We start from the raw sequence: 27,224 nt of genomic DNA, 5'->3' as shown, positions 1-27,224 counted from the left end.
GACCTGAGCTGAAGGCAGACGCTTAACCGACTGAGCCACCCAGGTGCATGCCCCCCTTAAAATATTTTGTTTATTTACGAGAGAGAGAGGGAGGGAGAGAGAGAGAGAGAGAGAGAGAGAGAGAGAGAGAGAGAAACTGTGCATGAGCAGGGGGAGGGGCAGAGGGAGAAGCTAACTCCTGGATGAGCAGGGGAGAAGTGTGATGATTTCTTTTACCTTGGACTGATGATTTCTTTTACCCTCAGTTACATTGATTCATGCCACAAAGGAAACAACACGTCTACAAGCGTACAAGTCTTCCCATCTAACAGAGCTTGCTGAGATTTACAGCCAGACTGACATGTCATCTGATGTGCATTCCAAGTAAAGCTAGTAAATGACCTGGAGCAGGTGCAGGACTCGAAGCTTTAAAAGCTTTACTTCTTTTATCAGCAATCCTGATTTTCTAAACAATGAAGCCCATCAACTCCACTCCTACCCAAATCTCCTGGTAAACCTGGGTATAGCAGGGCTCATGGGGACCCAAACATTTTTCACAAGGTTTTGGAGCATCTCAGCACAGGACCCGTGGCTATGACCCACATGGCCAACAACCTGGAAAGGTCACCTTGATTTATTTATTTACCATAAAGATCATTTATTTATTTGAGAGAGAGAGAGTGTGTGTGCACACAAATGTCGGGGGAGGGGTAGAGGGAGAGGGACAAGCAGACTGCTGAGCAGGGTTCCTGAAGCGGAGCTAGATCCCAGATCCCAGGACCCCAAGATCATGACCTGAGCTGAAGGCAGACACTTAACTGCTTAACTGACTGAGCCACCTAGGCGCCCCCTCACCTTGATTTATTTTTAAAGGAGGAGGGTTCCACCTTTGAGGATGGTTCATCTTCCTGAATTTCTTTCATTAGAACTTTCAAACCTTTTTCTTTTGACCACTTTGAGGGCTCTGTTCCTTCTCTTGTTCCTCCTTTCTCATTACATTCTTCCTTCCCTCTTCCCTCTCCCTAGGTCCAGTCCCAACAGTCTTGAGAGAAAATAGTTCTTCATGCACAGGAGGCTCTGGTCTTGGCCCTTAGGTCGGCAGTGTCCTTGGATCTTTGTTTCTGCTCTGGTGGGGGCTGGAGAGGAAGAAAGGCCTTTGGTTTACAAGTAAGTTAGAAATAGGGAAGGAAAATACAGAGGAACAATCAGATTTATATTTTGGGATACAAATTTGCCACAAATGCAGATTTATAATACTGCCTTAACTAAAAGTTTGTTCTGTCTCTTCCAACCCTGCATCCTTTCTCAAAATGTGAACTCACTTTTTCTCCTCATCAGTACCTCTGTGTTTCAACTCTCCCAAACACACCTTCTAATTGTACCTCAATGATTTCATTGACCACGTCTCTTTAAAAATCACCATTTATACACTGTAGCAGTGGCATCTTGTTCTGGCTATTCTTTTCTTTCCCTTTCATTTAGCTCAGTTGATTCTAACCAAACATCTCCAGATGCATCATGCATATTTTTAATTTGCTAATTCTCTTCTCACCCACTTACAATCTGGCTTCTCTCTGCCTCTCTTTACCAAGACAACTATTGTTTTGGTCAAATTCATGAACTGGAAAAAAATGCATGTACTTTGACACTACTGCTCACTCTCTTCCTGCGACTTCCTGTTGTGATTAGCTTTCTACATAGCACCATTTGTCTGGTGTTTGTAACTTTCTGGATTTTATTGTATTAATACTTTGATACTTTTTCTTATGCTCCATTACTTTCTTTTAAGTTGTAACATTGATTCTATAGTCTCCTTTCTTTCCTGAAGATGATTTAAAAAATTTTATTCCATTTTGTAAATCTCTAATATTGAGCCTCCTTCCTTTATTTTGAATGCTCAGAAACAAATTGCTTGGATTCAAGAACATTTTGAAAGACTATCTATGAAATAGCAGAGTGCAATTTCTATTTCTCACACTTTTTTTTTAAAGATTTTATTTATTTATTTGACAGAGAGAGACACAGCGAGAGAGGGAACACAAGCAGGGGGAGTGTGGGAGAGAGAAGCAGGCTTCCCGAGGATGTGGGGCTCTATCCCAGGACCCTGGGACCATGACTTGAGCCAAAGGCAGATGCCTAATCACTGAGCCACCCAGGCGCCCCAAAAGTTGGTACATTTTTAATGAGCACAGAAAAATCTTGGAGTCCAGTGACATCTTTTGAAGCCTGATCAGATAGGGGCATACCGGCCTTTAGTTAATGGTGAAGGGACAACTTTGAGTTGTATTCTTTGGCACTAAGTGTTGGTTAATTCTAATAGTAGGGATGGTTGAAAAGCCCAATAAACAATCTTCTAGCATTGATTTTGTTATAATTGACACTATTTACAAAGTTGGAAGGTTCTACAATAAGATCTGCCCTCCAAATTACCTTTTCTGAAAAAGTCACCCCACCTGATTGTTGCATATTTGCTTAACTTTTCTGCTATTGTGGTTTCCAAGAAATCCATATCCATCAAGTGAGTTTAATTCCTCTGACGATCAATAATTCACTCACCATCCAGAAAATTCAAGTATTGAAGGCCCATTCTGAATCACTTTGTTGGGCTGAGTGTACCGTGGTTTTCTAAAAGTTCCCGCTCTAGTTGGGGGAAAGGGGAATAAAATAAATTGAAATGCAGGGCCCTATGGAGGAAATGAACAGCGTGTGGGACGGAAGCTTTGGACACTACAGAACTAGAAGTTCAGCTCTGCAACTCAGTAGTTCTGAAGTGAACAGGTCATTTCAGAATGAGCAAGGTGAGAATGTGTTGTGGAACGATGCACTCTGGCAAGGTTCCAGCTCCTGGCAAAGGGTCACATCACTTAGGTGTGTGAAGGCAGAACAGGGTTACAGTGACCACAGCAGCTTAGAAGAGGGGTGTCACCTGGCTCTTCTGCGCACAAGAGAAGTAGGAAGAGGTCCTTCCGGACCTTGGGGATGGCATCAGCACCCTAGGCTCAGCGCACACCTGCAAAGGCAGGAAACCCTCGGGGCTGGTCCCTCGGCTGGTAGCCCCGCCGGGTCGCGCCGGTGGGGAGAGCTTTCCGGCAGCCGCGCGCCACGTCACCTAACAGCTCCCCCTCCCCTCGTTCCAAGTCGCACGCGCGGAAGTAAACACCTCGACGTCATCAGGGCGCGTCTTCGCCTTTCCCCTCCCATCTCCGCAGATCGGTGGACGTGCTCACCTCCGCTCCGGGCCAGGTCTATGTCCCGGTTTCCCGCCGTCGCGGGCAGGGCGCCAAGGCGGCAGGAGGAGGGTGAGCGGTCAATAGACCTTCAGGAAGAGCGGCCTTCGGCTGTTTCCATCGCTGATAGAGGTGCGGTCCGCGGGACGCTGCGGAGGCCAGCGGGAGTTTCGGCATGGGGGTTTTGGGGGGATAAAAGTCCGCTTTTGGCGGGCAGAGAAAAGTGGAGCGGAGACCGCAGCGTTCTCCTCGCCTCCAAGCCGGAGGCGAACTTTGCGTCCAATGAGCACTTTGGTCTAGAGGGGGGCGGTCCCAGATCCAAGTTGGGTGAAAACCTTGCTGGGGGATAAAAAAGTGAACCCCAACACCTAGACGCGTTCTCCTCTTAAAGAGGCTCATAAAGCCTTTGTTCTCTACCCATCCATTCCCCCCCGCCCCCCCAACTCGTCGGGCCGCCAGCCTGCCTTTGGGTATGGCATGAAGGGAGCCAGTTTCCAGGAGCCAGTTTCCATGGTTACCCACCACTTGGCCTTCTGGGATATCAGTCACTCTGAACAGGGACCTAACTTGAACCATGAATCAGAAGCAAACACAGGTGGCTTTTTTTTTTTTTTTTAAATTCAGCTGAGAGTTTCCTGCTGTGTTCTAGCTTTTGGTCTATTGTTTAATAAAATTGGGTTTTGCGCTTCTATATAGGTATGCTTGCATATACATTGCCTTGTGCTAGGCTTACATTGTCAAGTACTCTGAGTCATGCATTAGCAAATGCTCATGTTATTAGATTTTACTAAAAAGTTGTTCTGGGCTTGTAAACCCTCACCTACAAATTGGACATAGATGATTTACCTGAGAAGTCATGGATTGATCCTTTCCACCCTAAAATTCTATTGTCTTTCTCTATTCAGTTCTGGGAAATTGAGTCAAAGATATCTTGACAGTCCTTTTAATTGCACAATTGTTTTTCTGTTATTACAGAAGAGAAAGGATGCACATCACAGGAGGGAGGAACTACTCCAACTTTTCCTATTCAAAAACAAAGAAAAAAGCTTATTCAAGCTGTGAGGGACAATTCATTCCTTATTGTTACTGGAAATACAGGAAGTGGTAAAACAACTCAACTACCAAAATATCTGTATGAAGCAGGTAATTTTATTCTAGGATAATATTGGGAGTATTTAAAAATATATCCTCTTAAAAGCTAATAGGACTTCTGTATTGCACAAATGCCCACCATTTGTTCTACAGCCCCAATTCTTCTCTTGGCACATCCTCCCTACATCTTCCCTGCTTTTTTATGGTCTTATTTCATATTCAGGAATTCAGATGATGATTTTTCCATTTTTAATTACTGTAATAATCTCAATTATAGGTAGATACTGATTCTCTGTTATAGAATGAGGTTGATTTGCAGTATACTGTTAACCATTGGGTATTGAAATAATTTACAGGAATATAGTGATATCTGTTGCTTACATTAGTATTTCTTGGTTCTTTTTCCATAGTATTATCAGGTAAGTATTTATTCCCTGACTCCATAACCCAAGCCAGCTAACAAATTACCCTTAAAGTGCCTTTGCCTTCAATATGGTAGAACTTACTATCATAAGGTTGGTATAGAGCAAAATTATACTGGATGTTATTCATATAAAAAATAAACATTTCTTAGCTGATATTAACTTATTCTAATCCATCAAATCTAATGCGCCATTTATTGAGACATTTACCACTATTTTACATACTATTAATAAAGAAAAAAATACCATCAACTGTAAGACACATCTTTCTTTCAGAGATAATAAAATGGTAAAAAAATGAATCTATGAAAGGTGGTATATATTTAAACTTTTGTGGCAAAAGTAAATCTTTAGGAAGTCTGTGAAATTTTATGGATTCCTAGGACTTAAACATTTTTGGCTTACTCTTTAGAGTAAATCTTTAGACTGAAATTAGGGGGGGAACCTAATAAAATATGTATTTTAATGGAAAATATGTATTCTTATTTTTTATTACTACTTAAATTTCCATGGTGCATTTGTAAAACAGTATGTTGTTAATTTGCAGTTTTCTTTTGGAAACACTTGGAACAGTTTGTGTTGATTGGTCTGAAACAATTTAGCCCTAATTGGAAACAATTGTTAACAATTTTGTGTGTTTTTTTTTTTTTTTTTTTTTACCTCTGGTTTTGATAGGGTTTTCACAACATGGTATGATTGGTGTGACTCAACCACGAAAAGTAGCTGCTATATCAGTTGCTCAGAGGGTTGCTGAAGAAATGAAATGCACTTTGGGATCCAAAGTAGGGTACCAAGTTCGTTTCGATGATTGCAGCTCTAAGGTACAAAAGTTTTATTGCGGTTTAAGTCCTATAGACTTATAGAAGGATTGGAGAAAGTTATGAAAGATTTTAACTTCAAATTTGCATTTATATTTTAAACAAAGCCCAAGATTAGAATTAATTTTTGTTGTCCTTTGTTAAATGATTTAGCTCTGAAGTGCCCAGTAGTTTTATTATTTTCTCCCTTCTCAATTAGTTTATAAGTGACAGTTATGTTTATTTTTTTAAGGATTCTTTTATTTTATGGTTTTTTAGCTGTAAGAATCCTGGACCTGTAACTTACATTTGTAATCTTTGAAACAATTTTTTATTGTACTAAAATATATATAACGTAAAATTTGCCATTTCAACCGTTTTTAAGTGTTACATTTCATTGGTATGAAATACATTTACAATGTTGTGTATCCATCACCACTCTATTTTCAGAATGTTTTCATCATCTCAAACAGAAACTATATCTACTAAACATTAACTCTCCTATTCCCTCCTCCATTCAGCCTGTGGTAACTTCTATTCTACTTTCTGTCTTTACAAATTTGCCTTTTCTAAGTACCTCATATAAGTTGAATCATACAATATTTGGTCCTTTGTGTCTGGATTGTTTCATTTAGCATAATGTTTTCAAGATTCATCCGTAGTGTATATTTGTATTCCTGAAGTCAACTTAGCAAAGTCAGTAAGCATATCTTCTGTATTCACGGCACCAACAAGTTTAAAATTGTGTTCTTTTTAGTAGTTAATGGTTATAATTTACATTCCTTCAGGATTTTTTAATCCTGTACCAAATACAAAACAATGCCTAATTAAATATGGTCCCTAATAGGAATGGCCATCAATTATGACACACAGTGACTCCCCAGAATACTATCTTTGCCTTCCTAGTGGTTACTGCTGGGGAGTTTTCTTTCTTTTTTCTTCTCTTGTTTTATGTGTATACTGTTGTTAACTTCTAGCTTTTGGACCTTATTCTCACCTTGTTTTAATGCTAGGTGACAGACACAATTTTTTAAAAATTTTATTTATTATTTATTTGTCAGAAAAAGAGCACACAAGCAGGGGGGATGGCAGGCAGAGGGAGAAGCAGGCTCCCTGCTGAGCAAGGAGCCCGATGTGGGGCTCGATCCCAGGACCCTGAGATCATGACCTGAGCTGAAGGCAGACACTTAACCAGCTGAGCCACCCAGGCATCCTTGACAGACACAATTTTTAAAATAAGCAAATAGGGAAGAAAGAGAGTGAGAGGAAATTGTGTACCTCTTTCCTCTGCCTTTTCTTCTGAGTCCTCTAAAATAGTGGCTAAGGCATGCCTGGGTGGCTGAGTTGTTAAGCATCTGCCTTTGGCTAGGGTCATGATCCCGGGGTCCTGGGATCAAGCCCAGCATCGGGCTCCCTGCTCAGCGGGAAGCCTGCTTCTCTCCCTTTCCCACTCCCCCTGCTTGTGTTCCCTCTCGCTGTCTCCCTCTCTGTCAAAAAATAAATAAAAAAATCTTTAAAAGAAAAAAATAGTGGCTGAGACAGGGAAATGCATCCCATTTCATTGTTGTTTCCCACAACTTGCTCATGGGAAGCCATTGCATTATCTTACCACTTTCACCAGACTACTTTATATCTCCTTATTGGCCCCTTTTGTTGCTTTATCCCAGAACATCCACCTTAGTTCCTTTTCTATGTCCCTGTATAGATCACAAGTTTTACAATTTACCATCCTTGTTATTAGACTAATTTATATACTTTTTTATTTAGTCAGATTAGGTGGATCACTTAATGGCTGCACATTTGGGGGGGAATTTATTATGCAAATAGGGGTGAATTTCTCTAACACTATATATATAAGTTGATACACTCTGCTGTTTGAACATTAGGAAACTGCAATCAAATATATGACTGATGGATGTTTACTGAAACATATTTTGGGAGATCCAAATCTTACCAAGTTCAGTGTCATCATTTTAGATGAAGCCCATGAGAGAACTCTAACTACAGTGAGTATTTTAATATGCTGGTTGTTTATTAGTTTACTTATTTGGGGTAGCTTTTACCCTGTAGAGAATTGCTTGGTCTTGCTTACATTTTAATCTATTGAAATAGGAATTCTTTGGTTAGGAAAGCAAAATATTTAAAATAAGTTGGTTGGTAGGCGTACTCGTGACTTACTAGAAATTTACTTTTTTTCAGGACATCTTATTTGGTTTATTGAAGAAGTTATTTCAGGAGAAGTCTCCTAATAGGAAGGAACATTTGAAAGTTGTGGTGATGTCAGCAACTATGGAATTAGCCAAGCTCTCTACATTCTTTGGAAATTGTCCAATATTTGATATACCTGGAAGGCTTTATCCAGTGAGAGAAAAATTCTGCAATTTGATTGGCCCACGAGACAGAGAAAATACTGCATATATTCAAGCGGTATTACTTGGCATCCTTTTTGTGTCTTTTTTTTATATTTATGATTCTAGTTGATTGAGTAGTTCAGTAATTCGTTTATTCCCTTTTATTTTAATAGCAGCCCTTATAGGTCCTAGAAGTTTCGAGAACCAAATTTAATTTTTCTGTGGAATAAGGGGAAGTGGTTGGGAGTGGGGGACTGTATTTCCATCAGCATATTATGCTTGTGTTTCTTTCTTTAGATTGTTAAAGTGACCATGGATATCCATTTGAATGAAATGGCTGGAGACATCTTGGTTTTTCTGACTGGTGAGCATTCAGTATCAGGTTTAAAAATTTTATTATTTATATAAGAGCAGAATGTGGCACCACAATAGTGTTACTTTTGTTGGAAAATCTGGGCTTTAACTCATTACCTTAGCTTTGTATGATTATCTGAAAGCTTTAGATATTCTGTCTTATTTAAGATATATAAGATAATTCTATACTGCCATAAAAACTGCCAGTCTCATGAGTAAACATATGTAAACACACTGACCTTTTAGTAAAAAGATATTAAATGGTAAAGTATTAATATTTTATTAGTCTATCTTAGATAGAGCTGTTACCACACCAAAGTGGTCAGATCAGTCCTGGATCTGAATGATTAATTCCATTATTTCAAAAGACATCTTACTAATTCATTTCTTCTTTGAGTGGTGGGATGGTACTGTGTGATAGCAGTACATAAGGTGTTGAATCCATGTCTCATAGACAGGCCTTTTTTGGAAGTCAAAAATAGATTAAATCCTAAGCTAGTGTGATTCTTCAGTTAGCAGCATCCTACTAACAGAAATGAGTCATTTCATCGCTCACCTCCTACTCTGCCTTGTACTTATGTCAGAAGTGAGACATTGTAATGGTCTCTGCCTTTTTCAGGTTACTTAAGTATTTTGAGATACACCTAGATGCTGTATCTCCTAGACTAGATTCTTCTATATTAATGATTAACTTTACTGAGTCTTCCTCAAATACTGTGTTAACAAGATGATAGGCTTGAAGATTATAAACATTTTTATTCCTGTAGAGGTTTAAATTCCTTGGAAACTCGTGTTCTGTTTTTAAATCTATTGTTGAGATTTGGTACAATTTATGTGTTCATCTTCTTCAGATCAAATGAGATTGAAAATAGCTATTATGCAAAAATAATCTAGAAGACTTCTTTTTTTTTCATTCTTAAATTAATTTTGCTATTCAGTTGCTGACATTATTTTCCCTTCCTCATTTCAGGTCAGTTTGAAATTGAAAAAAGTTGTGAGTTACTTTTTCAGATGGCAGAGTCTGTTGATTATGATTATGATGTTCAAGATACAACTCTGGATGGTTTGTTAATATTGCCATGTTATGGATCTATGACAACAGGTAATTCCTCACTAGAATAGAAAATTTGACTAATTTTTTAAAAAAATTATTGAATAATCACATACATACAGAGTAGTGTACAGATCCTAAGCGTTTAGGTCAATTAATTTTATGAACAACTCATTTTTATAACCAACACCCAGATCATGAAATAGAACTTTAAGGGAACCAGCATTCCTTGAGAGAAGTGATTTTTTTTCTCAGTCTTTTCATATTCACTTTTTCAGGAGCCTTGGACCACCCCCCCCCCGCACCTTGATATTGTTTAAGAGTAGGCTGTGTCCTCTCCCAGCAGAACAAAAATATTTTTGGTAATTTTTTGAAATTAGGACTACAATTTCTTGATAGTAGTACCATAAGTCAAACCTAATTTTTACTTTAAGTTTTTTATTGTTATGTTAATCACCATACATTACATCATTAGTTTTTGATGTAGTGTTCCATGATTCATTGTTTGTGCATAACACCCAGTGCTCCACGCAGAATGTGCCCTCTTTAATACCCATCACCAGGCTAACCCATCCCCCCACCCCCCTCCCCTCTAGAACCCTCAGTTTGTTTGTCAGAGTCCATCATCTCTCATGGTTCGTCTCCCCCTCCGATTTACTCCCCTTCATTCTTCCCCTCCTGCTATCTTCTTTTTTTTTCTCTTAACATATATTGCATTATTTGTTTCAGAGATACAGATCTGTGATTCAACAGTCTTGCACAATAAGTCAAACCTAATTTAGTATTGCCAAAGCATTTCTAGAAATCATATACATCCAGCTACATCTGAGACTAAACATAGTGGATTGTTTTCTTTTGAAGTAGCATACAGTCTGCTTTTCAAGAATGATGCTGTTCTTTTGTAATTTCAAAGAGCAAATGCAAACTCTTATTCTGATATTTGTTCATAATAAATAGTGTTGAATTAGGTTTAGAATTTATTTAGTGAAACTACTTTATTATGGCATTTGATATGTAAAACAAAAGGGAAGTTATTTAGAGTTTGATTGTGATTAGCATTAAATGTGTAAAAAGCATTTGAATGTTTTTATATATATATTTTTTATATTTTATATGTATTTTTGTTTTTGTTCAGTAGGTGGTTCTTAATCTTACATTAACAAAAAAAATTTAGGAATATGTGTTTTGGTAAATAACCATAGACCATGTGCTATTTTAGAAATCTCTTTTGGGATGATATTAGGCCCTTGCCCTCCATATGGAAATCTATTTTTAGGTTTTTGTATCTTTAAGGGAATTCTTAGGGTCTTTATTAGATATTTAAGGTTTTCATTGTTTTCTGGAGATTTGATCCAGTGGCTCCTTTAAATTTATTTTGTTTACTGCTGAGGTAATTCAAAACTCATTACAGTTGCTTTGTCATTAACCATTAACAATATAAATATTTTTTTCTACATAAGTAATTTCATTCTTTCTTTTGTTACTTTCACATTGAAAATAGCATTCTGAGTCTGCTATTGCATCTTGTTTAATGGCCTGAAATCCAGTTTTTATACTATTAAAGGTTGTGAATGACCTCCTATTTCTCAAATCTCGTGGCTTTTTTTTCATTAGTTTGTATTTTGATTTTGTGATAATAATAAGTCCTTGAAATGCTGTCATCTGGGATAGTACTTAATTACCTGGTTCTCCTGACCACTCTTTCTCTAAGTGTGCTGCCCTCCCATCCTTCCCAGCCTTTGTTCCTCTCTAAATGTGACTATTTTTTAAGGTTTTATCCTTAGCTTGCTGTTTTCTTAGAGTTCTCTGTTTTGGAGAGATTGACTATCTCTAGTTAAGTCTCACTCCTGCATTCTAGAACTCCTGGATCTTCTCACAAGGCTTTCCAGTCTGTGTATCATGTCATCCTAGATCATTCAGTCCAAATAAGTGACAACTCCTACAGGTTGGGTTTTTTTTTTTGTCTTGTCCAGATCATTCATTCATTCTTTTTCGTTTTTCATTGTCATCATTAGAGTTGGGATCCTCAATTTGCTTTCCTGAGTTGTTAACATAACCTGCTAACCTGTTTTCCCTGATGTAATTTACCATCCTACCTGCAGTGGTAAGCATCATCTTTCAAAAGCACAGCTCTGATTGTATCATTTTCCTGTTGGGTATCTCAGCCATTCCCTATTACCAGCTAAATTAAAATGCTAACTTAATAACTTGGCATTCATTATCCTTCCAGTGTGATTTCAGCCTGCTTTCAGCCTTAATTGCCAGTGTATGAGATTTTCTGTGTTGGCGTATATGTGTGAATGGTAAAGATGTAGAGCTGCCTGTCAGTAGAGCCATTACTGAAGGGTTTTGTTTATTTTAGTTTCCCTTCTGGTTCCAAGGGCACTATAAGGGCGAGCTACTGGTGATCCATCATGAGCCTAATAATATTTATGGGAGCAGTTTCTTACAATGCAAAGAGGCATTCAAATGGAGGTGATGAGGTACTGAGTAATGGGTGAGGTGAAGTTGCGAGTGGCAGGTTCCTGGGATCTTAGGCTTTTTTTTTTTTTAAGTCTGACTAAGACAATATGGCACTTATTTTCTTTATTATTGCTACTTCGGGTGGTGGGGAGAAACACTATTAAAATGTTATTTCCTTTATTTCCTATTATGTCTTAGGAACATAAAGCTTGTGCTTGGGAGTGAGGAGAGGGAAGAAGGGTTTCCTGCTTGTAGCCTGTTGTGAAGAGGTTTCAAAAATGACTCAGATCTAGGTTTAGTGAATAAGTGAAGATTATGAGGTGGATATGTTGTATTTGCTTTTATTTCTGGGCTAGCCATGAGGGTAGCTGATTGTTTTAAAGGGACATCTTAAGAAATCTCCCTAATTGACAAAAAATTCTCAACTGTCAGATGTGAAGAGGTGCTGTGGTATCCCTTCTATTGCCAAGATTATATGATCCCACTCCCTGGGTTGAACTCTAACCCCCACCCTTTGAGGTGTTTTTCTCAAGCTCAAAGTGTAGGCGGTATTTTTTATTCCATTTCCTTCTACATCTTTTTTGTGACAGCATTTGATATTTCCCTTAACTTGAACTCCTCCTTTTCCCTTTTATTCTATTCCTCTTACTGGCTGAAATCCTGCTGTTTTGTTTCACGAGTGCAACCACCTTGATTAAAACCTTCCCTGATTTCCCACCTCACAACTGACTTTGGTCTCTTCTTCGTTTATACCTCATTGTGCTTTGCTGCACCTCTTGTGGCACTTAACACATTTTCCCTTGTGTTATGGTTGCCTCATCTCCTTTCTGAAATTGTGAACTACTTGAGTATTCTGTGTTGAAAAAGTCCTGGTTAGATGTTTGTTAAAATGAGTTCCAGATTTTTCACTTTCTGCTAGACATTCTGTTATACCTTGTATCAAAACGCTAACTGTGGGGCGCCTGGGTGGCTCAGTTGGTTAAGCGACTGCCTTCGGCTCAGGTCATGATCCTGGAGTCCCGGGATCGAGTCCCACATCGGGCTCCCTGCTCAGCGGGGAGTCTGCTTCTCCCTCTGACCCTCTTCCCTCTCGTGCTCTCTATCTCTTGTTCTCTCTCTCTCAAATAAATCTTAAAAAAAAAAAAACCAAAACGCTAGCTGTGTCTAGAACCTTATTCTTGTTTCCCTTGAACCTTTTGGCTCTTCTTACTTCCCTCTTTTGTTCAAGATTTTGCAATTCTTCAGGTTTACTGAAATATACCTGTTACTTCATAAGCAATAAATATTTGCATGGAATTTGACTATTTTAGCACTATAAGTAATTATCGAAATTCGGTGCTTCTTAGCCTTTTTAGAGGGTGGAATCTGAGATTCTTTTTAAAAGATAATGAAAACCATGGTTTCTTTCTCTAGAAAAATGCACATATACCCATAAATGTTTTTCTTGCATAATCAGACTTCATTATTGAACAGATAGAGACTGATGTTCCTGAGGTCACATGGTAAACCTGCATTTGATAACTGGTTATCCATTCAGTAGGGGGTGAAAAAATAGTACATGTGTTTTCAGAAAACCTGAAGAAAAGGAAAGGAGCTTTACCTTGGATTAGTGCAAGTTTCTCTCAAGCTCAAAGTAGGCAGTATTTTTTATTACATTTCCTTTTTTATTTCCAATATTTTAAAAGAGGAAATATTGCATTAATCTAAAAGTAGTTTTATTTCTTTCTTTTTCCTGCAAAACAAAGACATTATCTCACTTTGGCAAGTACCTAGAATTTGGCTTTGTCGGTGATAATTTCCTTAAATGTTAAGATTAAAGATGAGGGGGGAATAAGGCTAATGAGCTTCACATAAAAACTTTTACTCTACTCTCTCCAAATGGGAAAATATTTCTTTTGTCTTACAAAGCAGACATAGTTGTAAAGAGTACATAGTTGTAGAGTATGTAGTTGTAAAATATAATCAGAAAAGTAAGAAAGATAATTAAACTTAGATATCACCAACATGGTTAAGTGATAATCACTATTAATATTCTGAGGTGTATTGTTCTAAACTTTTTAAATATATTTAAATATATTTTTAACATAAATATATTTTTGTTTAGGTTTTTCTAACAAAAAATTGCATTTTGTTATATATCTTCTTTAATGTTTTTTCCTTTAGACTTCTGTAGAAATTTTTAAAGTGTAGAAAAGTACAAAAACAATCCATTTCCCACTGTGCAGAATTAACACACTCTTAGTGTCTCCACATTTTTGCTCCAGTTTTCCTTTAAGAGAAACTATTCAATTAAGGAAAAATGATATAGTTTCATTATAAAGAATTCAAGCAGTGTCCAAAGTTAAAAAGGTAAAAGTAATTACCTCAAGTTCCTCCATACAAAAATAACCAGCTCTGTGTGTGTGTGTGTGTGTGTGTGTGTGTGTGTACATATAGAAGGATAAGGAAGTAAACAGGTGGGTTGATAGAAATACTTTTTAAAGTGAGATTATACTATTAGTTGCTTTTTTAAAAAGTATTTAATTTTATGTGAATTTACTTGAAGGAATTGTTAAACGTCAAGTAACTTTCTTTACCACATGAGAATATGATATAAAAGGTTGCTGTCAAGTCTAAAAAGATGAACATTTTTAAGAAGTTGAAGTTAATCGCTTCTTTTTAGACCATGTGTGATTGGAAATCTTATCTGCTGATTCTCTGATTTGAAAGATAAGAACTTAAATACTTCGACTCTTCTGTATCTTTCCCTTCTGATTTTTGTTAGTTATTTTTACATTGTTTAGATGTTTATCATCAATCCTTTTACAATGGTTTTTCCATTCTTAAGTTACTTTTCGTTAATTTTCGATTGCCTGGGTTTTGTTAACTTTTTTATTCCTAATAGAAGGGCTCTTGATACTTTTTGTTATTACTCTTTTATGTTTGAGAATGTCTTGCTTCTGCCTTTATACTTGAACTATGTTGTGGCTGGGTTTTATGTTCTTGGGTCACACTTTCTTTTCTTTAGAACTTGGTAGAAGTTGCCCACTTGTCTTCTGGCACTGAATGTTGCTGTGGAGAAGTCTGAGGCCAGCCTGATTTTTTTTTTTCCCTTCCTTGTAAGTGATTTGCTTTTTCTGTCTGCCTGAAAATTTCTCTTTTTTTAAAAAATTTCTTTGATTTTGAAAGTTCAGTAGTTTTAATTAGGATTTTTTTTGGTGTTGAGTGTTTTATATTAAAATTTCCTGGAATTTGATGTGCTTTTTTAAAAAATCAACTTTATTGGGGTATAATTTACATACAATAAACTATGCTTGTTTTAAGTGTATAGTTCAGTGAATTTTGACAAATGTACATACCCGTGTAATGACCACCACAAACAAGATGAACTTTTATGATGTGTACTTTTGATCTGCAAATTCAGTTCTTATTTCAGGGAAACTCTTTTGTGTTATATCTTTGAATATAATTTTTATATATTTATTGGTTTCTCTACTTCAGGGATACCGATTACTCTTGTGTTGGATTGCCTGTCTTCCATATTTTTTAGCTTCCTTCTAGTTACTTTTTCAGTTGCATTTACTCATTATTCAAGCCTTTTCTCTGTGTTAGGAAGTTGATTTTCAGCTGTGTTACTGAGAATTCTCAAGATATTTTTAACTCACCCAGAAATAACTTCTTGGGTCCAGAGGGGTACAGTTTGAGCCAAGCAGTGTTGTACTTATTTCTTTTCCTCCAGAACTGTCATCTTTTTCCCCCTTTGATTGACAGTTTTTATTACTTTAAGTTATGTTCTTTTTCTTCTCTCTCTCTCTCTCTCTTAGAAATAGTTCTGCTTTGGAATCTTTTTGGGGGACTTTGGGACAAGATATTCTATGAGGACGTTTCATTGGCCTTAACATATAATATGTCATATGCATAAATATAGGAGCGTTACTTCATTATGAGTGTTGAGTGGTCTCTCAATATCCTTATTTCTTGGTAGACTTTGGACATCTTTTTTGCCTCTTTACCAATCCCCTGCCCTCCCTATTAATAACATCCTAGGTCCTAACTACATATTAATGAAAGTATTCCATTTCCCCTTTCCTTCCTGGAGAGTGAGACTGTGCTTTAGGATATATTTAACTTTTTTTTCAAACCTTTATAAACAAACATAAAACTGGTATGTGTTGGAGCGCCTAGCTGGCTCATTCAGAAGAGCATGCGACTCTTGATCTCAGGGTCGTGAGTTTGAGCCTCACACTGGGTTTAGAGATTACTAAAAAAAAAAATATATATATATAAAATTAAACTGGTGTGTGTTTATACTTGGGGAATATGGTATTAAAGTGTGTGGGTGAAATGGAAATGAAATAAACGTGAGTCTTGTCAAAACAGTTTCAAGACTTTTTAATTGATTATAGTGAACAAAATGGTAAATTAAACTGAAATTTTGCTTGAACTGAACACTTAAAAAATTAGGTATTTTTAGAAATGGGTTGATTGAAAAATAGACCTAATTATAGATAAAAATGTTCAGAAGGGACATTTTTAATTTATGTAAATTTTTAGGGTAGTGCGGTAGAAAGGATGTTAACTTATATTTATATAATGCATTTTTTATTTATCAATTCATTGAACTCTATTGAACACTTTCTGTGGTCCAGACATTGTTCTAGGTAGTGGGGATATGTCGTGGATAAAAGAAAATCCTTGTTTCATGGAGCTACATTGTAGTAGAACAAGCAGATCATAAATAATGTATAAGCATAATTTGAACTACAAAGTAGTATAAAACTCCTTTGAACCATCTGGAAGAAATGAGCTACCTAAGTCTAATACCTAAAAAATCATTCTTAACCAAAGTTAACTATAAATCTAAGAGAAATAGGTCTTTTTGGAATTATTTTTGTATTTACCTCAGAGCTTCTCCACAGATATCTTTTATAAGCTGCCTTTCTAGCACTTTACTTGTGAGATTAATTTCTGAATAATGTGGAAGAATAGCAACATTACTCAACTTCGTTTCAAATTTGTCTGTCTGTAAATCTTAGCCAGTCACTTGACCTCTCTGGGATTTAGTTTTCTCATTTATAAAATGAGATGGTTGGCTTAGTTCCATGATTTTAAAACTGCTCATCTGTGCCACTCCTTTTCTCCCTTATAATGGTCCAGCTTTGGTCTGTTATATATACTGGGAATACATGGATCTTTGTAAGATTTTATTTAAGAACAGGTTTTGTACTTTATTATTTCAAAATAGGTTTTGTTAAGATTTTCTCAACTACTGAAAAGAAAACAATTTGAGATTGCTCAATTAGAAAAGATGAATTTTCTAAACAAATATGGGCATATCTTATGGAAAACAAATACAGCCAGGCATTTAATTTTTTTTCTTCTTAAGGTATATATGTACTTATTGTTCTATTGTATAATGTACAATAGTAAATATATGTAACAGCTTAAAAAGATGTTACGAAACATACAAATAAAAATGGTAATAATTTCTTTTCATATCCCCAGTAGATTGACTTGTGTACTCACTGGAATGATCACTCCTAAATTTTAGGGATTATTGAAGTAGAGTGATCCACCCAAACAATCCTTTGCTTTGAAGTTCCTTGATCTCTGTACACTTATACAATCTCTAAGTGATCTTTTCCTTCATCCCACTTAAGCCACCCATTCAGATGCTTCCATCCTAGACTTTGTCATTACCATCATTTCTGATCTCAGTTTTAAACATCTTTGTTTTTGCCAGATACTCTACTGTTCATAATTCAACAGTTTCCAGAACGTACTGACACTTGTCCTTTATCAGCCTTCACTTACATTCTTTCACCCATACCATAGTAATTTCCTTGCAAACATTTTTTTTTTTTAAGATTTTATTTATTTATTTGACAGAGAGACAGTGAGAGAGGGAACACAAGCAGGGGGAGTAGGAGAGGGAGGAGCAGGCTTCCTGGTGAGGAGGGAGCCCGATGCGGGGCTCCATCCCAGGATCCTGGGATCATGACCTGAGCCGAAGGCAGACACTTAACTAAGCCACCCAGGCGCCCCTGCAAACATTCTTAACTCTCTTGTCTTATTTTGTGCTTAACCTGGCAGGAGAGCAAGTCTGGCCAAATCTATCTTACTACTTATTTTACACCCAGGCCTGGGAAGAGCCAGGAACCCAGAAATACTCTCTTACTAACTTTCATGGCTAATTCATTATTTTCTTTTTAGACTTTCTTTCATGTACATTAACCACTTCCCTATGGTTCACAAGTTCATTTTTCTTCTTTGCAAGAGACTAGCCTAATCAAATAGAGTATCTCTTGGACCTTATTCCAAATTCCAGATTGCCCCAGCTTGGGGGAGATGTTTATCTTTGGTCCCATAAACTATGGTGGGAGGAACAAGGCACTATAGTACAAGCCTTGTTGCTGGGGTTCACTCTTCAGAATGTGTGGGTAGGGGAAATAAGTGTGGTGTTACTTGCTTAGAGAGGTAGCCATCAGAAATATACCTCAAAGGGTGAAAACCAGTTAGCTAGTTGATCTTTAAGGTAGAGAGAGGTCATTAATGTGTAGTCCATGGTTGGACTGCAGTGAGTCCCAGAAAACCCTGAAATTGTTTAAAGTGTGTGTGTGTGTGTGTGTGTGTGTGCACGTGTGTATACGTGTGTGTATACGTATGTGCCTTTTAATGGAGAAGAGGGCCACAGCTTTTAAGTACTTTCAAAGGGAGCTATGACCTACATGAAGGACTCTGCTCTAGGGTTTATTTTAGCAATAATAATCTGTGATTTAATGGATCTAGAAATGTTAGCAGTAAAAGATGAGGCAAAGATAAGTTTTGCTATTTTGAATTCAAGATAATTAAAGAGGTGAAGGAAACATAACTTTTAATGAAAAGAAGTACGTCTTTCAAAAGTGGAGTTTGGCAAATGTGTGTTGTAAATTAACATTTTCTCTTTACGTGTATTTTAGATCAACAGAGGAGAATATTTTTGCCACCTCCACCTGGAATTAGAAAATGTGTCATATCCACCAATATTTCTGCAACATCTTTGACAATAGATGGAATCAGGTACAATTTTTAAAGTTTCTTTTAAAGCCAAGGAAGCCACTTAGGTTTGAGTTTGCTCCTCTGTGCCCTCCACTAATTTCCTTCTCACCTACTTGTAATCACTTACTATGTTTTATAATTATTGTTTGCCATGATTAGGAAATGGAGTAGGAGGTACATATAGTATTCCTGATCATACTTTTTAACTACTTGTATTTGACAATTTGTAGCTTTCTCTTCCCAAACTTAAGATTATGTGTAATGCTTCGTGGGTTTCATTATTCATTATTCATTGAATAGAAAGCCAAAGCTGTTTTTCGGTACTCATTATCACCATATACCTATATAAGATGATATGATAATTCCCTTCTCATCTGGCACCTCCACTTGGTGGGGTTGTATGTCCCAGTGTTTAGCTGAAGGTACTGTTTCTCACTTTTTGTGAAATGAACTATTATGTGAGTCTTTTATTTTTTTGATGTAATCAATGATGCCATCAATTTTTGGGTAAATGTAGTGGAGAAACACTGGGAAGTTTTAAGTCTAGACTGATGGTTAATGTGAAGTTCTTTTAGTCTATTGAACCACAGCCCTTTTGGATATTTATCTTTTATCCAATATATTTTATGTCCTTAACTATAAAAGTTTATCTGTTTGCCACAGGAAGGCTGTACCTGAATCTCAAAGATCCTATATCTTTCTTTTGGGTAAAATGATCACCCAGATCTAAGAGGAAGTTTAATTTCCTTTGCTTTTCTCCTTTACTTTAAAAATAATTATTTCACTAAGGATTTTCACTTCTTTGGAGTAAGTTTACCTCTGTAATTTTCTGTTTCCAGCAAAGCTAAAATCATTAAATACTGTGTTTTGGAATGTTCCCTTAGTGAATGGTAGACTTATTACTATTCCTAACTTAGTTTTTTACCTGACTTGTTCTCTGTTTAGTTGACTTAAACTAAACCTATTAGAGTGGTCTAGAGGTGACTTTCAAGTTTGTTTTTTTTGGGAAGAAATTCACATAATATAAAATTAACATTTAAAAAGTGAACAATTAGTATTTAGTACATTTACAGTGTTGTGCAAACACTAACACTACCTCTGTCTACTTCTAAAACATTTTTATTACCCCAAAATAAAACCCTATACCCTTTTAGCAGTTACTCCCCAGGTCCCCTTCCATTCCAGCCTTTGTCAACCACCAGCCTGTTTTCTGTTTTTATGGAGATCCTATTCTGGATATTTCATATAAATGGTCAAACAATGTGTAAACTTTTGTGTCTGGCTTCTCTCACTTACCATGCTTTCAAGGTTCATCCACATTGCAGCATGTGTCAACACATCATTCATTTTTATGGCTGAATAATATTCTATTATATGTATATGCCATTATTTGTTTATCCATTTATCCCTTAATGGTTAATGGACATTTAGGTTATTTCTACCTTTTGGCTCTTATGAATAGTGCTTCTGTAAAAATATGTCTACAGGTATTGGCTGAGTACTTGTTTCAGTTCTTTTGTGGTATACACTTAAGAATGCAATTTCTGGATCATGTGATAATTCTGTGTTTAACGTTTAGAACCTTCAAACCATTTTGCACGTTGGCTTAACCATGTTACATTTCCATTAGTGATGTACAGGGGTTCTCATTTCTTGACTTTCAAGTTTTACGTTTAGTATAAAAGTCATCATGTATTTGTTAGTTTGGTAGAAAAGGAGAATTCAAAGTGGTTAAAAATCAACAAGTCTTATTTTCTAGAAGCTTAACTGGTTTTCATTCTTCTTAGATATGTGGTAGATGGTGGCTTTGTGAAGCAGTTAAATCACAATCCAAGATTAGGGTTGGACATCCTGGAGGTGGTTCCAATTTCAAAGTAAGTCTCTATGCCACGCTTTTTTGTTCAAAGAACAGTTTGTTAGGTCATTTTTAACTGGTTTGGGGGTCTGATGTTAGCTATTTAGAAAACTTCCAGTACATTTTGGGGCCTTCTGGTTTTTTTTCTTCCAAAGGAGTGAGGCGTTACAGCGAAGTGGCCGAGCTGGCAGGACTTCCTCAGGAAAATGCTTTCGGATCTATAGTAAAGAGTTTTGGAACCAGTGTATGCCTGACCATGTGATCCCTGAGATTAAGAGAACTAGTTTGACATCTGTAGTTCTGACCTTAAAGTGCCTTGCCATACACGATGTTATAAGGTACGTAGACAATTTGAAAAAAGAAAAATTTGTTAGGATGGAGCCAGGTTATTCCTCAGAATTCTTTTGAAGTATTTGACTCCTACATCCCCCTCATTTTAAGGTTTAGCTAAACCCAAATAAAAGGCTTCTCTGCAGTGCTTTCCTGTGATTTGATTCCTTGCTCCTATTTTAACCTTGGCATAATGGGGTGCTTCATGCTGATGTTTATTTGGATCATTCAGTGGCCACTGCTTATCTGTAATGAAAGGTATATAATGACCCTTATTCTAATCAGAAAGTGGTTTTCTGGTAGCATCTTTTGTATGACTAACATTGTAGCAAGTACTGTGAGAGATAGAGTAATACTCTGTGGTAGTATTTTGCTTTCACTAAACTTAAGTTATATTAGAGAAACAATTTTCAGACAGATGAAGGAAAGAATGGGATAACTGTTAAGTTACTCAAATGTTAAACTATATAATTAATTGGCATAGGATAGAATATTGTAGGGGGCTTGAAATTTCATATTATACATGTTAGAGGAAGTAATCTAGGAAAATACTGTTCTTGGTCTTAATTTTAGTCTAAATTGTCTGCAAATGTGAAAGGGTCAGGAACCTTGGGAGAAGATGACCATGCATTCTTTAAATTCATAAGAAGGGAAATAATTACTAGTTATATCCAAATATGTCTTGTATACTCTTGGAAAGCCAATTAAAATATTTTTTGGATAGTTTAAAACTAGAGATTTTCTAAATGAGAATATAGATCTTAGAAAGAGGAAAGCGTATAATTATGAATGATACGAATGAGAAAGAAAAATCATTTAAAGAAATCTAAATAGCTAGACAGAAAGCTTTCAGATGAACCCAGATTTTAAAATAATATTCATAATATGATTTTTGTGAATAATATATAATTACAAAGCAACATATAATCAATAATTTATGTATTAGAAAAATAGGAATAATATTAAGAGTGGCATATAATTAAGAATATATATTAGAAAAGTAGGAATAATAATTACTTAATATCATCTGCACTGAGTTATTTTTCCATCTTAAGTTTTAAGACTTAGAATGTACTAAAAGTTCCCAAAATGCTAGAGATAAAAAAAAAAGATTTCTCCTCTCTCTCTCTCTCTCTCTCTTTAGGATTTTATTTTTAAGTAATCTGTATACCCATTATGGGGCTCAAACTCAAACCCCGAAATCAAGAGTCACATGCTCCACCAACTGAACCAGCTGGGTGTCCCTTTACTCTCTCTCTCTTTTTTTTTCCCTCTCTCTTTTTTTTTTTTTTTTAAAGATTTGATTTATTTATTCATGAGAGACAGACAGACAGAGAGAGAGGCAGAGGGAGAAGCAGGCTCCCAAGGAGCAGGGAGCCCGATGCGGGACCCGATCCCAGGACCCTGGGATCATGACCTGAGCCGAAGGCAGACGCTTAACCATCTGAGCCACCCAGGCGCCCTCCCTCTCTCTTTTTAATATGTGTGTAGAATAAGGGGGAATAGAGCCAGTATTAACTTGCAGATTTTGGGTCATCTAAGAGAAATTATGCAGAACAGGTTGCCAGAAAATTGTGAGAAATACAAATGTTTTGACTTCTTCATTTAGGAAAAGGGTAGAATCTGGAAACAACTGCCCAGTGTGCTTCAAATTGATCTTCAGCAAATTCCAGCAGAGTTTATTAGAAAAATGGTTTTAGAGAATTTAATGGTGATTTATGGTAATCCATATGAATCAAAATGGTTCACAAAGAATATATCATAATAAACCATTTCCTTTTTAGTTTGAAGACAGGACTGTCCACATAACGGGTGTACCATAAGAATTTATTGAATGATAACCTATTGTCTCTTGTTTTCTACACAGTATATGATAAGTTTATATCTACCTATTATGTATCTTTTATATCTATCTTACTCATCTTTGTGAATAAGGTGACAGTACTGCTGAATATAGTTGCCAAGTAGCCAAATCCAGAATGTATTGATTAATTGCTTAGCATAGCCCAGATGGAGGTTTTGCTGATTGTATGCTGAACTTTGCTCTTTCCTCATGAGCATTTTCAATGAAAATACTAAAGATATTGAAGTCATGGTTATAGATTGCTGGAAAATGTCTTGATGTCTAATCAGTAGATGATTAAAACTGGAAGATTTAGAATGATCTTAAAGGCAGAAATCAACAAGGCAAAAGTCTGAAAGATTACATCTTATATCCTTTGTTTTGGTTATACATTAAGGAAATACACATGGAAAAGATCTGAAATTATCAGATCACCACAACTTAGTATGAGCTTGCAATTTTTATTCTGTTTAGAAAATAAAAAATTCCTAGTGGCATAGACTTTAGTTATGTTAATAGGCTGCAGTGTTCAAATGACTGGAATTATAGCATTCCTGTTCTGTGTTGGTCACTCTACATTTGGAGTTCATTTATGGGTATCATCACATTTTTTGAGGATTTTGACAAGCTAGAGTGTTTTTTTTTTTTTTTAAAGATTTTATTTATTTATTTGAGAGACAGAGAACGAGAGATAGAAAGCACGAGAGGGAAGAGGGTCAGAGGGAGAAGCAGACTCCCTGCCGAGCAGGAAGCCCGATGTGGGACTCGATCCCGGGACTCCAGGATCATGACCTGAGCCGAAGGCAGTCGCTTAACCAACTGAGCCACCCAGGCGCCCCTTGACAAGCTAGAGTGTTTACCATTAGGTACGATGGGTCTTTTAGAAAGCAAATAATACAAGGAATGCTTGCAAATTTGGTAATTGGTATAATCAAGGGAGAAAGGTAGTTTTTACAAATCTGAAAGGGCACCCATGTAGAAGAGGAAGCTGACTCGTTTGGTATTGCTCTAGGACAGGGGTCGAAAACTATGGTCCAGGCTCACTGGCTGTTTTTGTAAATAAAATTTTATTGGAACACAGCCATGCATATTCATTCATGTATGGTTGCTTTTGCTACAACAGCAGAGTTGAATAATTGTGACAGAGACCATATGGCCTACAAAACCTAAAATATTTACTATCTGGCCTTTTACAGAAAATGTTTGCCGACTCTTGCTCTAGAAGATACCAGGACTTGTTGGTACAAGTTGTAGGAAAACTGACTATAGAACAGTCTGCGAGATTTTTGTTTATTTGTTTTTAAATAGAGCTGTGAATCCTGGAATGGACTTTTATGTAAGGTATTGGACCTTTTGTCCTTTGTTGGACTTTTTCAAGGTGAGAAATTGGAGTAGATGACTTAACCATCTCAAGACTTACGGTGGAAAAAGCAATCCAGTGCAGATAGTATTAAGTAATTATTGTTATTAAGATAATATGTATATATATTCAGGTTTGGTTATATGCCACCCTTTGTGACTATTATTGTCTTATGTTCATTAATAGTATTGTGATTATGTAAGAGAATGTTTTTATTTTCAAAGATTTTATTTATTTTTCATTTATTTATTTTAGAGCTAGTGTGCACGTGAGCAGGGGGAAGGCAGAAGGGTGGGAGAGGAAGAGGGAAAGAATCCCAGGTGGACTCTGCGCTGATTGTGGAGCCCGATGTGGGCCCCATCTTAGGACTCTGAGATCATGACCTGAGCTAAAACCAAGAATGGGACACTCAACTGACTAAGACACCTAGGCACCCCTAAATTGTCTTTATTTTCAGAGGATGCATGCTGAAGTATTTTGTGGGTGAATTGGCATGTATTTGTACCTTGTTTTCAGATAGTTCAGGAGAAAATAAGAATATGCATAAAGCAAATATGGTAAAATTAATCAAATATACTTACCATTTTATTAAAAGCCATATTGAAGTACTGTTAACTTGTAATGTTTGCAGTTTTTCTCCACTGGTTTATAAAATTGTAATAAAAATTGTGGGCTACAGAACAGAGTAGATTTGGCATTGGCTATGAAGAATGGGGCAGGAATAAGATAGAGAAGAATGATGAGTGTTCCAGCTAAGGGGGATCAAAAAGAAGTGTTTTTTGAATTAAATACAAGAGTGTGATTCAGCACCAAGTTCTACTCCTGAAACCAACATTGCACTGTATGTTAACTAACTAGAATTTAAATAAAAATTTAAAAAGAAAAAAGAGCGTGATTCAGAAAAAATAATTTCCTCCTTTGCTGAAGGCTGATCATGATCATAGAATGCTTAGGGAAAAAAAAAAGGAGAGAGGGGGGCTTGAAAAAGAGAAGTAAAACCCTTTAAAGAAATTTCCAAGTCTGTATAAAATCTTACAATGGTCAAGGAATGGAATCTTATTCATATCTGATTTAAACATACAGGTTTCCCTATTTGGATCCACCTAATGAGAGACTCATTTTGGAAGCTCTTAAACAACTTTACCAGTGTGATGCTATTGACAGGTAAAACAACAACAACAACAAGCCAACCACAACAGATGTTAATCTCTTTCTGTTTCATTTTATTATTTTAAAAATTTTTTATTTTTAAGTAAACTCTGTGTCACATATGGGGCTCAAACTTATGACCCCAAGATCAAGAGTCACATGCTCTACCAACTGAGCCAATCAGGCACCCCACTCTCTATTTTATTATATTTTATTTTATTTTATTTAGTTATTATTTATTTATATATTTGGGGGGGGGGGGAGAGAGAGTGTGCCGGGGGAGGAACAGAGGGAGAGGAACAAGCAGACTCCACGCTGAGTACAGAGCCTGACACAGTGTTTGATCCCATGACCCTGAGATCATCACCTGAGCCAGAATCAAGAGTTGGATGCTTACCTGACTGAGCCACCCAGGCGCCCCCTCAATCTATTTTTCAGATAGGGTTCTTAATAGTTTCCTTTATCAGTAAAAAATGATTTGTTTAAATTTAATGGATTGTTTTATCTGAAATTAGAATTTATCCTCAGTTTTTCTTTGCCGCAATTCTGAATTTTAAAATTATATGATAAAACTGTGTTTATATTTGGTATTATTTAACAAGTAATTTTTGAGTACCATTTCAGTACTAGGCTTTAAGCTGGGTATATGAAAATAAAAGAGCCAGAGTCCTTGTTCTCATGATTGTGTGATGGGGAAAGATTTGGTAATTATCATTCTCTTATTTCTTCAAGGACATCCTCTATGCTTCTGTAGCATTTTGTGTCTTTTATTATAGTACTTTATTCTGCCTCATTGTTTAATTTTTTTGGATGTATTGGCCCTTGAAAGCAGGGAATATATCAGCTTTATGTTTTCTTTTATCAGTGATCAATGTGTCATGTTTCTTATATTGAAATGAATTTCTGGAGTTGATTTAAGGTAATATAAACTATATCTGAGTTATTTTGGATGATGAACATTTCATTTGTACTCTCCCAAGGTAGAAAGACTTAAGAACCTTTTCTTTCTATTAAGGAGTGGCCATGTGACCAGATTGGGTTTGTCTATGGTGGAATTTCCTCTCCCTCCACATCTGACATGTGCAGTAATAAAGGCTGCTTCTCTGGATTGTGAAGATCTACTACTTCCAATAGCAGCAATGTTATCTGTGGAAAATGTCTTCATTAGACCAGGTAAGATAAATAATCAATAAACTTATTGATGAGTTTTTTAAAAATTAGTAGACTTTATTTTTTAGAGCAGTTTTAGGTTTAAAGAAAAATTGAGGATAAGTACAGACGCACACAATTTCCTCATGATTAACATCTTTCGTTAGTGTGGTACATTTATTATTATTGATGAGCCAGTATCGATACATTATGATTAACTAAAAGGGTCACTTTATTGTATATTTGGGTTTTGACAAATCTGTAATGACACATTTCCACCATTACAGTAATATACTAAGTAATTTCACTGCCCTAAATATCCCCTGTGGTCCACCTGTTCATCCCTATATCCCTTCTCCCAAGTCCTTGAAATCACTGGTCTTTTTACTGTCTCCATAGTTTTCCCTTTTCCAGAATGCCACATGATTGGAATCATATAGTACATAGCCTTTTCAGACTGGCTTCTGTAGCTTAGCAATGTGCATTTAAGTCTCCTTGTTGTCTTTTTGTGGCATAATAGTTCATTTCTTTTTATTGCTGAACAATATTCCATTGTATGGGATTTATTTATCTTTTCTCCTATTGAAGGACATCTTGGTTGCTTTCAAGTTTTGGCAATTATGAATAAAGCTGCTGTAATCCATGCACAGGTTTTTGTGTGGACATAGGATTTCAACTCACTGCTGAGTTGTAGTATAATAATATTTGTAAGAAACTGCTAAACTATTGGCTCGGTTGGTTAAGCGTCCGCCTTTTTTTTTTTTAAAGATTTATTTATTTATTTT

General features: G+C 36.3%; 1 protein-coding gene and 1 pseudogene across 2 annotated transcripts in view; one reads left to right on the top strand and one right to left on the bottom strand.

Annotated features, from left to right (window-relative positions):
- Positions 1–343: 343 nt before the first annotated feature.
- On the bottom strand, positions 344–552 carry LOC113939088 (annotated as a pseudogene).
- Positions 553–3,160: 2,608 nt separating this feature from the next.
- DHX40 (DEAH-box helicase 40) overlaps positions 3,161–27,224 on the top strand; it is a 54,423-nt gene continuing 30,359 nt past the window's right edge. Inside the window, exons 1-12 of one of the 2 annotated variants that reach the window (XM_027568037.1) lie at positions 3,161–3,338; positions 4,182–4,349; positions 5,396–5,541; positions 7,404–7,523; positions 7,717–7,944; positions 8,166–8,232; positions 9,193–9,324; positions 18,675–18,774; positions 20,541–20,627; positions 20,764–20,946; positions 25,225–25,305; positions 26,306–26,463. In XM_027568037.1, the coding sequence (XP_027423838.1) occupies positions 3,227–3,338; positions 4,182–4,349; positions 5,396–5,541; positions 7,404–7,523; positions 7,717–7,944; positions 8,166–8,232; positions 9,193–9,324; positions 18,675–18,774; positions 20,541–20,627; positions 20,764–20,946; positions 25,225–25,305; positions 26,306–26,463 (1,582 nt within the window). In that variant the 5' untranslated portion in view covers positions 3,161–3,226. Of the gene's footprint in view, positions 3,339–3,669; positions 3,802–4,181; positions 4,350–5,395; positions 5,542–7,403; positions 7,524–7,716; positions 7,945–8,165; positions 8,233–9,192; positions 9,325–18,674; positions 18,775–20,540; positions 20,628–20,763; positions 20,947–25,224; positions 25,306–26,305; positions 26,464–27,224 lie in introns of those variants that run through there. The other variant, XM_027568036.1, reaches the window with a different exon arrangement.

The sequence above is a fragment of the Zalophus californianus genome, chromosome 16 (genome assembly GCF_009762305.2).
Source record: "Zalophus californianus isolate mZalCal1 chromosome 16, mZalCal1.pri.v2, whole genome shotgun sequence".
In the NCBI taxonomy this organism is placed as follows: domain Eukaryota; kingdom Metazoa; phylum Chordata; class Mammalia; order Carnivora; family Otariidae; genus Zalophus; species Zalophus californianus.
This window is presented reverse-complemented; position numbering and strand designations above follow the sequence as displayed.